This window comes from Gobio gobio (assembly GCF_949357685.1).
Source record: "Gobio gobio genome assembly, chromosome: 18".
Taxonomy (NCBI): domain Eukaryota; kingdom Metazoa; phylum Chordata; class Actinopteri; order Cypriniformes; family Gobionidae; genus Gobio; species Gobio gobio.
In genome coordinates this window covers 32305241-32316652 of record NC_137111.1, presented here as the reverse complement: position 1 = coordinate 32316652, position 11412 = coordinate 32305241, and the positions used below count along the sequence as shown (strand labels likewise).

At 38.1% G+C, this 11412-nt stretch overlaps 1 protein-coding gene across 2 annotated transcripts; it reads right to left on the bottom strand.

The window, feature by feature from the left end:
• Positions 1–4168: 4168 nt before the first annotated feature.
• On the bottom strand, positions 4169–10373 carry LOC307142513 (zinc finger MYM-type protein 1-like). Of its 2 annotated transcripts, XR_013818486.1 has the most exons (4): positions 10313–10373; positions 9115–9224; positions 5884–5958; positions 4169–5777 (listed from the first exon to the last, which is right to left on the bottom strand). XR_013818486.1 is itself a non-coding variant. In XM_079843451.1 (3 exons), the coding sequence occupies exon 1, from the start codon at positions 8870–8872 to the stop codon at positions 6266–6268; it is 2607 nt and encodes an 868-aa protein (XP_079699577.1). In that variant the 5' UTR covers positions 8873–8988; the 3' UTR covers positions 5495–5777; positions 5884–5958; positions 6238–6265. The 2 variants fall into 2 exon arrangements, 1 of the variants encoding a protein (XP_079699577.1); XM_079843451.1 differs by lacking the exons at positions 9115–9224; positions 10313–10373 and adding an exon at positions 6238–8988 and having other exon boundaries at positions 5495–5777.
• Positions 10374–11412: the final 1039 nt, after the last annotated feature.

The window sequence follows — 11412 nt, the reverse complement described above, 5'->3', positions numbered from 1 at the left end:
AAATGAATGAAAGCGATTGAAGTTACAGCGACCTCTATAAATATTACAGTTTATATTAAATGAAGAATATTAGGAAAGCACAGAGATTTGCGTAACACAGGCCGTCTCATATGAATGAACGAGTGATTCTGACACTGTGTTGGGATTGAAATGCCTTTCTGTCTCATGGCTTCATTGAACTGTGCCTCATTTTATTATTATTATTATTATTATTATTATTATTATAATTATTATTTTGCCTTGAGGTAAACATGTTACTTTTTAAGGATGTTTAAAGAGTACCATTTTGGCCCAAGTGTGTCACACGAGACAATTACTGAGTTCTTTACCGCAATCACATGAGTTATTGAAGAGTGTGAGATGACACCTGAAATGTTTAATGTTTAATTATTACTTTGTGGTCTGTATGCAGAGGCGAATTTTGCATTTTTTTGGGGTTTGTTTTTGTTTATTTGCAGTGCTGTTACAATTACAATGAATTTAAAACACTATTTACTGCTGTGATTGCCTCATTATGCAATATTTAATAAACAATATTACAGCTTTTTACCGACCCTGTTTGTTTATTGTCATGATGCGCACTGCCTGTTGATGATCATTTAATGTATATACACTGTTATTTATTAATGAAATAATAGTGATACATTTCAGTTATACCTAACCCTACATCTTCTCATTAGTTCAAAACAATATAGGTAACACTTTACAATGGTTTAACTTAAATGGTGTAACTAAAAATTAGCAATACATTTGTTACAGTATTTATTAATCTTTGTTAATGTTAGTTAATACGTTCAATGATAGCTCAAGTCCACTAAATAATACTAACTGATACAACTTTTGATTTGAAAGTGCCCCTATTATGATATTTTACAGGCTCCTAATTTAGTGTTATTTCTCCTACAACAGGTTTACATGCATCAAAGAGGTTTAATTTTCTCATAATATACATTGCACATCACCACATTTGTCAATGACAGTCTCAAACAACTCAACGGATGAAAAAAATGTATAAATTGCGTCGCGTCCACATGAAAACGCAAAAACACGCTAAGCACTGTCAAGAGTATGCCAAACCAACAGGTGGCAATATAACCCTAACCATTTAGCCATGTTGGCCAATCAGAAGCCAGGAAAAAAGGTTATTGACGATTTTATTGTCTGTAAAATATCTGGTTTCACTGTCCACACGACAACACTGTAACCGGAGTTTCTAAAAATCTTCACCCTGGCAGGAGTTTTCAAAAAAAGTTCTGTTTTAGTGTCCGGATACTGCATTTGCGTGTGGACGAAAGGCCAAACCACAAAGAAAGCGGTTTTGAAAATACCCGTGTTCATGTGGACAGGGCCTAAATCCCTCCTTTCCGCAAGCCTGCTCTGCTCTGATTGGCCAGATAGCCCAGTGATTGGTCTACCACGTGTCTCGGAAGCTAAACGCCCATTACCATAACTGTGCTTCAGCTCCGTCCGGGTTATTCAACCCGAACCTCCATCGCAAGGACGACTTGAGCAGGACGTTTCTCAGTGACACGCTATTCATTTTGAGATACATTATGAGATGTTGCAACTGTAATTCCTCACCATCAGCATTAACAAGAGTATGTCCATCAACAAACCGATGTGTATATTTCTAATCTATTGCGATGCGCATGCGGGAACTGTGTCAATAATGGTGCATACGTTTCCCGTTAATTAAAGGATTAGTTCACTTTTAAATAAACTTTTGCTGATAATTTACTCACCCCCATGTCATCCAAGATGTCCATGTCTTTCTTTCTAAAGTTGAAAAGAAATTAAGTTTTTTTATGAAAACATTCCAGGATTGTTCTCCATATAATGGACTTCAATGGGCTCCAAACGGTTCAAGGTCTAAATGACAGTTTCAGTACAGCTTCAAAGGACTTTAAGCGATACCAAACAATGAATTAGGGTCTTATCTAGAGAAACGATCCGTTTCTGCGAGAAACCGAGCAGTATTTATGCTATTATTTTACCTCTTATCAGACGAACGCGATCATCTCTGAGCTCCGCCATAACTTCTGCTAAGTGAGGTCAAAATACGAGCCTGGTCATAGATGTATACGTAGATGCCTCATTAGAATGAGGCATCTACGATCAATTTTTCTATGACCAGGCTTAGCGGAATTTGTCGTATTTTGACCTCACTTAGCGGAAGTAATGGCTGAGCTCAGAGATGATCACGTTCGTCTGATAAGAGGTAAAATGACTGATGTAACAAAAACGTTTGTAAAACAAATCTTGCTCCATCCTTTATCTTTACTCAAAGTAGTAAGAACAACAGACACTCTGCATTAATAGACACAGTTTTAGGTAGTAGTGGCACACAGCTGATTTGCAGTAGTATTTCAGAAAGACAGTAATAACGCAAGTTAACGTACCCGGAAACGTACACAATATAAAACACAAAACTACGTATTTTAAACACGAGGTAGAAAATATATACATCAATAATTAGTCAAACTTACAAGTTGTGATTCTGAGGAGCAAGCTGGTCCAAATACACTGGTACTGACCCATCTTTGAAGAGCAAGCGTTTTGCGAATCCCGCATTATGAACTCTGAGATTTGAGAAGCAGTCGTCAGTAAAATGACGTTTGAGGGCTGGTCATGTTGTTTGCGGTGGACAACATAACTGTCAATTTCATTTACTCCCCTTATTAGGGGAAAATAAACTAGACTTCCCAGTTCCCATAGACTTCAGTACAAAATAGCAGCACAAAACAACGTCCGTACACAGCCGGCAGGCTTGAATAACTTAAGAAATCACTAAGATTAAACATGTCAAGTAATTATATGTCCAGCCTGCCTGCCATGAAAAGATACATCCACACACTTAATTTGGTCAATTTAAAAACATGTCCCTTCATTCTCTCAGCGTCAAATTGGTAACAAGTGAAAGATTTTACTTCTTTTTGCAAGTAAAATTTTTTTAAATGTATATATTATGTCTTTATATTTAGAGTACTGACTGCACTTTTCTGTCCAGCCATACAACTAGCCTGATTTAGCTTCCGATAGCATCATCCGTACTTCATGATTCAAAAAAAAAAGTTAAATCCAAGGGGGTAATCCAGCACCCGGAAACCGTACCTTCCATAGGGGCAGCCATTGCTAACCAAGCCATCACCTGCTGTTAGCATCCCATTGACTCCCATTCATTTTGGCGTCACTTTGACAGCGAATAACTTTACATCTGAGGCGTTTAAAGACTCCATTCATCCATTGTTTATTTCTTCTTACACTATCGCCCCGTAGAAGCCGTCTTTGTAAAAATAGGCTAACGATTGCGTCATAACCACGTGACAACCGTCGCACAGTAGAGAAATTACCGTATAGACAGGAGGAGAAGCTCGCAGGCAATCTTTTGCTGTCTATGAGGCAATTTATTAAAATAAATAAATACTATGCAAAATGACAAAACAATTAATAGGAATACTTACCAAAAGTTGCTCCTGCTCACACTCTCTGTTTCTGCAAGATTCGGTGATTCAGATTTCACTTTGCACAACTACTAGAAGACTTGCCACTGTCAGACAGGTTGCTCACACGTCACATCTACGTGGTCAAGCTCTGTCTGAGGCTGCGCAGTACACTCAGCCATCAGGAAGTGAGTGCTTCTAATTGACTTCACTTTTCTCCGTGGAAGTCTATGGGGTCGCTGTGTCCATTTCTTTTACTGTCTATGGTTAAATCATTCACTGGCTTACCTGGTGACTCGATCAGGTATGAGTAAATGTCCTCTGGCCACTGGGTGGGGTTGTTACACCAATTTGACGGTGGGAGAATGAAGGGACATGTTTTTTAAATTGACCAAATTAAGTTTGTGTATGTATCTTTCACACTCTATGGCAGGCAGGCTGGACATATAATTACTTGACATGTTTAATCTTGGTGATTTCTTAAGTTATTCAAGCCCGCCGGCTGTGTACGGACGTTGTTTTGTGCCGCTATTTCGTATTGAAGTCTATGGGAAGTCTAGTTTATTTTCCCCTAAAAGTGGGCGTGAATCTGTTCAGAGACATTCTATGACGTAGCGCCGGTTGTGCTTATGTACGACATAGGCGGGCATTATACAAATGTATTTTCTAGTGACGTGGAAACGTCATGCGGTGGGATTCGAAATACAAACGACTCATATAGACGGTTCAGAGTTGATTCTTTCTTTTAGGAGACAATAACTTTATTCACTGTGCACTTTCGACTTTGCAGAACATTTACATTCACAGCTATATTACACACTGCATGAAAGGGAATATTTGAAAAACCAAATGGGCACTTTAATAATGTAGTAAAAGTTGAAATTCTAAGATTCATAAATGCTTAAATAGAAATATATAAGTTTTTTATCGGTAGTTATGTTAATTAATGTAACTAACGTTAACATTTGGAACCTGAAAGTGTTGCAACAGCCTATCTATCAAGAAATTCTAATATTTTACTTAACAAGGTATCACAAAGTTTCTTATAATATAGCCTATGTGAACGTTTTTCCAAAATAATAATACAAAAAAAATCAATTGTTTTGAACGCCAGGTCTTCAATATCGATTTCTAAACTCCGCTGTAGAAATATAGGCTATGCAAAGTCCAGCCTGCTCCACGCCACCTAATTATACATATATTGCAATACCACGTATTAGCACTAAGGGGCAGCACATATACGGGAATAGACTTTTTCCAGAGTTAAATGCACAGCAGTGCAAAAACAACCTCATCTGACAACCTGTCATATAGTGAAAACATTCTAATGAGAAACACAACAACACCATCAAAAACCAATAATGCATTAGGCTACCAATTACACAATAAGGTGCAATTCCATCCAAATAAACCATAAACACGAGGGAAGTGCTACAGTAAAAGCACCTTCAGTCTGAGATGTTTGCAATTATAGGTCTACTTGAAAAAGTAAATTGAAACGAGGGAAAAAACACTCAGTAGGACGCTGATTATGTGACACTGAAACACTAGCAACTAATTTTTTCAAACCACGGGCGGTAAATTCTGTTTGTCTAATTTAGTCATTTAACTCCAATAGAGTTTCTATTGTTTGTTAACGAATGATTCTGTTGAAACAGTAGGAGGCAACCTGCAGGGCCGTGCAGAGACCGTTGGAGGGGCAGGTGCTCAAAGTATAAAAGGGGCACATGGAACAAGGCTTTTAATCGGGCTGTGCTCAAAATATCAATACAGCAATATATTGTGACGCATTCCTTTCTGATACGCGTTCCGATACGGATGTTTCTGTATTGATATGGTAGCAAATGCTTTGATGCAGTTTTGAAAAAGAAAGAGAATAAAAAAGACCATTTAAAGGTTAAAAGTAAAAAAAAAAAAATTATTGGCACCTATTAATAACTCTGGGATTAGAAACTGTTATACTTATGATTCAGTTATACAGAATAGTAAAGAACAGCTGTTATAGTAAACTGTGTAGGACATGGTCATTATTCAAAATCAACGTGGCCCGTTTCGTACAGTACAGAATAGTTTTATTTAATGCCATGTCAGTATCTGTGGCTATTTTCATGGCAAAAACTGAATTACAAATATACAAGAGTTACATTTATCCAATAAAAATAAAAACCAAGCAAACAAACAAAAAAATCACAGCAATCTTATACAAGATTTTTAACATTAACGTCTAAAAAATTTCTGGTAAAATCTTAAAATCTTAAATTCCTAAATAAATCCTTTAGTGGGTTTGCTGCCTTTGCTGTTGTTGTTGCTGCTGATGCTGCTGGAGTATATCTGAGACTATAGAAATTAAAACAAGCATATGAGATATATTAGCTGATTAAACAATTGTTATGTGACCATGACAAGATGTAAAGATTGCTGAAAGTGTTTGTAACTCGCTCACTGTGCTGCAACTGCTGCCAAGGCTGACTGCTACAAGAAGAGGGAGATGTTCATATAGGCTGCTGCACACCAAGAGCTGTGGAGAGAAAATAAGATATCAGATTCAGAAAAGCATCTGAGAAAGAAACAATAGGGGGAACGGATGAGGGCCATGGCAGGGGTAAGAGTGAAACAGAAAAATCTATATAGACAGTGATCATGATTTCATATATTGCATTGTGACTCTGAGATGTAGTTGGATTTTGATTATGTCTAATCAAAAATATAAATAAAGAAACTAAAATGTGTGTGTTCATTCTGTCGGCACCTACTAAAAATCACTAGTATACTAGAGTACTAGTAGCAATAATCTTACCAATAAGTGGAGGATGAGTTGTAGGCATTTATAACAGCAATTTCCTGTTGGCCATGTCCCTAAAAATGTCAATGACATCATTGTGATTTATTGGAATGTCCTTCTCAATTGCCAAAAGCAGAAGGTCGGACAATCTATCCTCTTTGCAAAGGCTGCGAAGTTTGGTTTTCACCAGCTTCAGTTTTGAGAAGGAACGTTCCACAGTTGCTGTCGATACCGGAAGTGTGCCATATGTCTTCAGCAGCTCAGTCATGTTCGGGAAAACTAGATGTGCATTGTTTTCCTTGACCACTGAAAGAATAGATGACACATTGACTGGTGGTGGGCATGAGTATGAAGTATGGAAGACCTTCAGTTCTGTCTGCAATTTGTCTTCCTCTTCAATGTTATAGAACTGGCACAGTTTCTTTACAGCTTGGAGTGCTGCAGTTGGAATGCTTGCGGTTTTCCAGTTTTCTGGGACTGCTAGGCAATGGAAGGCATGCAAGATTTCCCATATGAAATTATCTCCTCCTTTAAAGCGTCTCTGAAGCTCTTGTATCATTGTGTCCACAAAAACGTAATACACTTTAACACGGTAGTACTCCTGCAAAGTTGGGAAAGCATGGTCAGTCGTAGCTGATGTGGCAGAAAACTTGAACTTCTCTGGCACTTTCCTCCTCCTTGCTTGTCCAGGGACCTCAGATGGAGGATCCAGGCCCACTGATGCAGCCTTCTCTGTAGCCTGTTTATAAATGTTCTCAAACTCTTCTTCTGTTCTGCTGTAGGCCAGCCTCTTTAAAACTCCATCAACAATGCTGTATGCTGCAGCCAGGTCCATGTCTTTCTGCTGCAATGCATCAGATGCAACTGCAGTCACCTGGAAGATTGGACAGGTGATCTCCAGACACAAGAAGAACTCAAAATTAATGCTTTTTAGAAGGATCATTGCATCACCAGCTGAAGAATCTGGGGGATCTTGCTGTGTCATTTCCTCAAGGAACTGCATGACAGATGGGAGGACCTTCACCAGAGTTTTAAGTGCACTCTCTCTACAGGCCCACCGAGTATCTGACAGTTTCTTCAGCTCAAGAGGACGCTGATCGGGGTGCTCCCTCTTCTGCATTTCAATAAATGCAGAGTGTCGTTTTGATGAGTTGGCCATAAAAGTGTAAAGCTTTTCAACTAGATTGAAAAAGTTGACAAAACAGATATTTGACTTTGCGCTTTCTACCAATACCAGATTAAGGCAGTGTGCCTGACAGTGCACATACAAGGCCTTTGGATTTTGCCTTAGGATTCTGGACTGCAGTCCCTTATAGTGTCCACTCATGTTTGCAGCCCCATCATAACCTTGACCCCGGATGTTTTCTATTTTCAGGTGATTTTCTTCCAATAGAGCCATGACAAGATTTTCAAGAGCATCTCCGCTTGTTGACTGCACATTGCACACCTGAATGAATCGCTCCTTTATTTTCATGTTGTGTACATATCTCACAACAAAGGAAACCTGTTCAGTGTGGGACACATCTGTCGTTTCATCCAGAAGTATGGAAAAGATTTCGCTCTCTTGAATTTCTTCTCTGATGACACGTTTTACCGATATAGCCAAAGCTTTGATCAAGTCATTCTGGGTTCTGTTCGAGAGGAGCGAGACAAGAGGTCTTTTTTGGGTTGCCTGCTTCTCTTTTACTCCATCAAGGTGTAATTTAATTACACTGTCATATTTGCTGAACAACTCCACTAACTCTAAGAAATTCCCTTGATTTTGGCTTGATGAAGTCTCATCATCTCCCCTGAAAGACATGCCCTGTCTAGCCAGGAAAAGAACAATGGCAATCAAACGAGACAACACTTCTCTGTTGCTCTCCCTCTCTTTGTCTTTTGCAGCTTGTGACTCAAGGTCACCCACTTCAAAAGCTGCCTCCAGTAATTTTTTCTTGAAGGAGTTCCACCTCACCATACCACACATGTGAGCCTCTGAGGCACTGTGCTCTCTAATTTTTTCCAAAGCCTTCCTCCAGCGATTGAACCCTACAGTTTTCCAGTTAGTGTGACTCTTGTATCTTTCATCATTTAAAAAAAGACGGCAGCTGAAACAAAACATGGCATCAGTGCTAGGAGAATATTCTAGCCATGGGTTATTCTCATACCACTTCTTCTGAAATGACCGTCCCTCTACATTCTTTGGAAATGACAGTGTTGGTTGGCAGGGTCCAATATTGTCACACATTTGGATAAAGGCCTCATCATACTTTAAGTTGAATTGTAGGACGTGGGCAGGGTCAGTTGGGTGTTGTAGTCCATGTAGGTTTGAGAATATAGAGGGGTCTCTGGCTTCAGCCTCGGTCTCCTTGTTTGCTGTTCCCTGCACTGTTTCTGTCGCTTGTGTCTCTACATTTCCCTCGTTCTCTTCAGCCTCTGTCTCCTGGTTTGCTGTTCCCTGCACTGTTTCTGTCGCTTGTGTCTCTACATTTCCCTCGTTCTCTTCAGCCTCTGTCTCCTGGTTTGCTGTTCCCTGCACTGTTTCTGTCGCTTGTGTCTCTACATTTCCCTCGTTCTCTTCAGCCTCTGTCTCCTTGTTTGCTGTTCCCTGCACTGTTTCTGTCGCTTGTGTCTCTACATTTCCCTCTTTCTCTCCAGTCTCTAACTCCATCTCATCATCTGATCTATTACTTTCCACTCTCTGCCCATCTAGGAACAAGGCATAATTTCAGCATTAATATATTCTCAACCATCACTACTACCCTTGCACCTAATCAATAATACCTTCAGTATTGATACAAAACATTAAAGAACTGATACACTGCAATAAAGTAATTATTATTTCTGATGTACTTGATGTCTAAAATACCTTTGCAGTGTAAACAAATGGTAGGCTACATGCGTTATGCTTACCTGTTGTGCTGTTCGTAAACCAGCTAGATAGGGATCCACTGCCTTTTGCTGCCTCAAGGAGCTCCTTTTTTTTTTGTTTTATTCTCCTCTCTTTGCGAGGCATCTTTGCACTGCAGAACACACAAACAAAGGGACATTGCACACCTTTTCCTGAAATCTACTAGGGCCATATCTCATTTACTCTGCACTTTGATGTTAGGTCAGGTTCATTTTATATTGACATTGATATTTTTAAATGTATTATTTCCAGAGATATATTATTGAGTTTACAGGCTATAGTGATTTTGCTGTTGTAAACACTACTGTTACAGAAAAACATAGGTTTGTCATATTAAAATTAGTGCTGGGAATCGATTTAAACAAATTCTATAATTAATCAAATTTTTTCTGTAATTAATCACTATTAAAAAACATGGACGCTTTTAATATTTTGATATTGTAATAATTTCAGTTACTCTCCAAATTAATGTAGAAACAATTTAAAGACAGCATATTGTAAATATGTGTTGTATTGGCATCTTTTTATGAATGAATGTCTCTATGAAACATTATGACATTGCATTACAGTATAAATGAAAGCTACCAATTTCAACATTTATTAGGCTTTAAAAAAAACACTTAATTTAAGTGAACTTAAAACAATCTTTATATAATCCCATTATAATAAATGTTATATTTGCCTGTGGCCTTCCCTGTTAGACATATACAGAAAACGTAAACGTTAACATAACACCTTTCTGAACTGCACAAATAATAAACTAAATACAGATGAATTATCATTAAAGCTACACTTTTCTCTGTGATGAACATTATTGACATGAACATAATTGAATCCTGTTCTGAATTTATATATATTTTTTAATGATAATAAAAACAGATATAGGCTAATTCAGAGGACGAAAAATCAGTATATTACCAGTGTTGGAATACGTTTTTAAAATAAATACTGGAATAAAACTAATAGTTTAAAGTATAAACAGTTTTTAGTAAAATAACATAAAAAGACAAAACTGTGTAACTCTACGCCCGTGAAACTTTTCTCCCTCACAGCAAACTAATGTTAACGTTACTTCTACAGGCTACACATACAGGAAACAGCAATATAAACAACAGCTCCATGCTCTCTCCACGTCGTTCTTGTGAAATAATACAAAATAATAAGTAAACAAACACTTCGTTCGCTGAGAACAACACTTACCAGCAGCCGCGGTATTGAAGAATCCTCTCCTGTCAGTCCACTAGGCACTGGCGCGCGCGTGAGCGGCGCGTGAGAGATGAGGTCGTCGGGTGAAAGGTCATCATCATGTGATTCATTTTATTCACGGATAAATTATTATTCATTAATTTTACTAATAGTTAGATTGGGCAGGCCTTCACAAAAGGGCCTTTAATTACATATATATATATATATATATATATTAAAAAAAAATTTTTTTGCCTTGACAAAAAGGGCACTTTGGGCATCAAGGGGCAAAGAGGCAGGTGCTCAAGCACCCTCCGCCCCCCCCTCTGCACGTGCCTGGCAACCTGTATAAATCTGTATTATGTATAAACTAGCGAATTGTTACTAAATGTAGGCTAGCTAAATGTTTAAAAGTAGCCTAACTAACAACATGGCGACTTCTCTTTTTTCAACATACTTAGCCTACCACAGAAAGACAGAGGTGTTGTTGAAAAATACTTTTTTTTGACTGGTGTTTTACTCCGTATACATAATTGCATATTCAAACTATTTATTAAAAACATACTAATAAAATAGCTAAATAAATAATGTAATAAATAGGCTACATCTAAAGCTTATCTCAAGTTAGTTAACGGAGTCTCGGCGTCATGGAAAAATGTTGACTTATTTGAACAATTAAGGAATCCCAAATACTGACCTACTTCAGCTCCGCTGGAGTCAGAATTGTTCATTTAAACCCCAGAGGGTTTGTTCTCTGCATAATGTTTATCTTTTTCAGTTGAGGAAGTGCACTTTTGTTTCATGGTGCTGGGTAGATGTTGTAATGTCGACTTTCCATACTTTGCGCGATGCTTTGATCTACAGCACTGCACTGATCAAATACAGTGAATGCATCCAGGCTAATAATTTTTACTTAATTATTTATTTTTTCTTTTGTAGTCTGAATGATTGATCAAACATGTCAAAATGTTAATTGGTGTAGAGGTGCTGCGCTCAGCGGGGGTTCGGGAATCACTATGGAGTAGCCTAATCAGTTCCCTCTACGATAAAAAGAGGAGAGAAACTTTTGTCTTTTTGGAGAGGCAGAAAACTCGGTCTCTGAGATTCCTCTATGC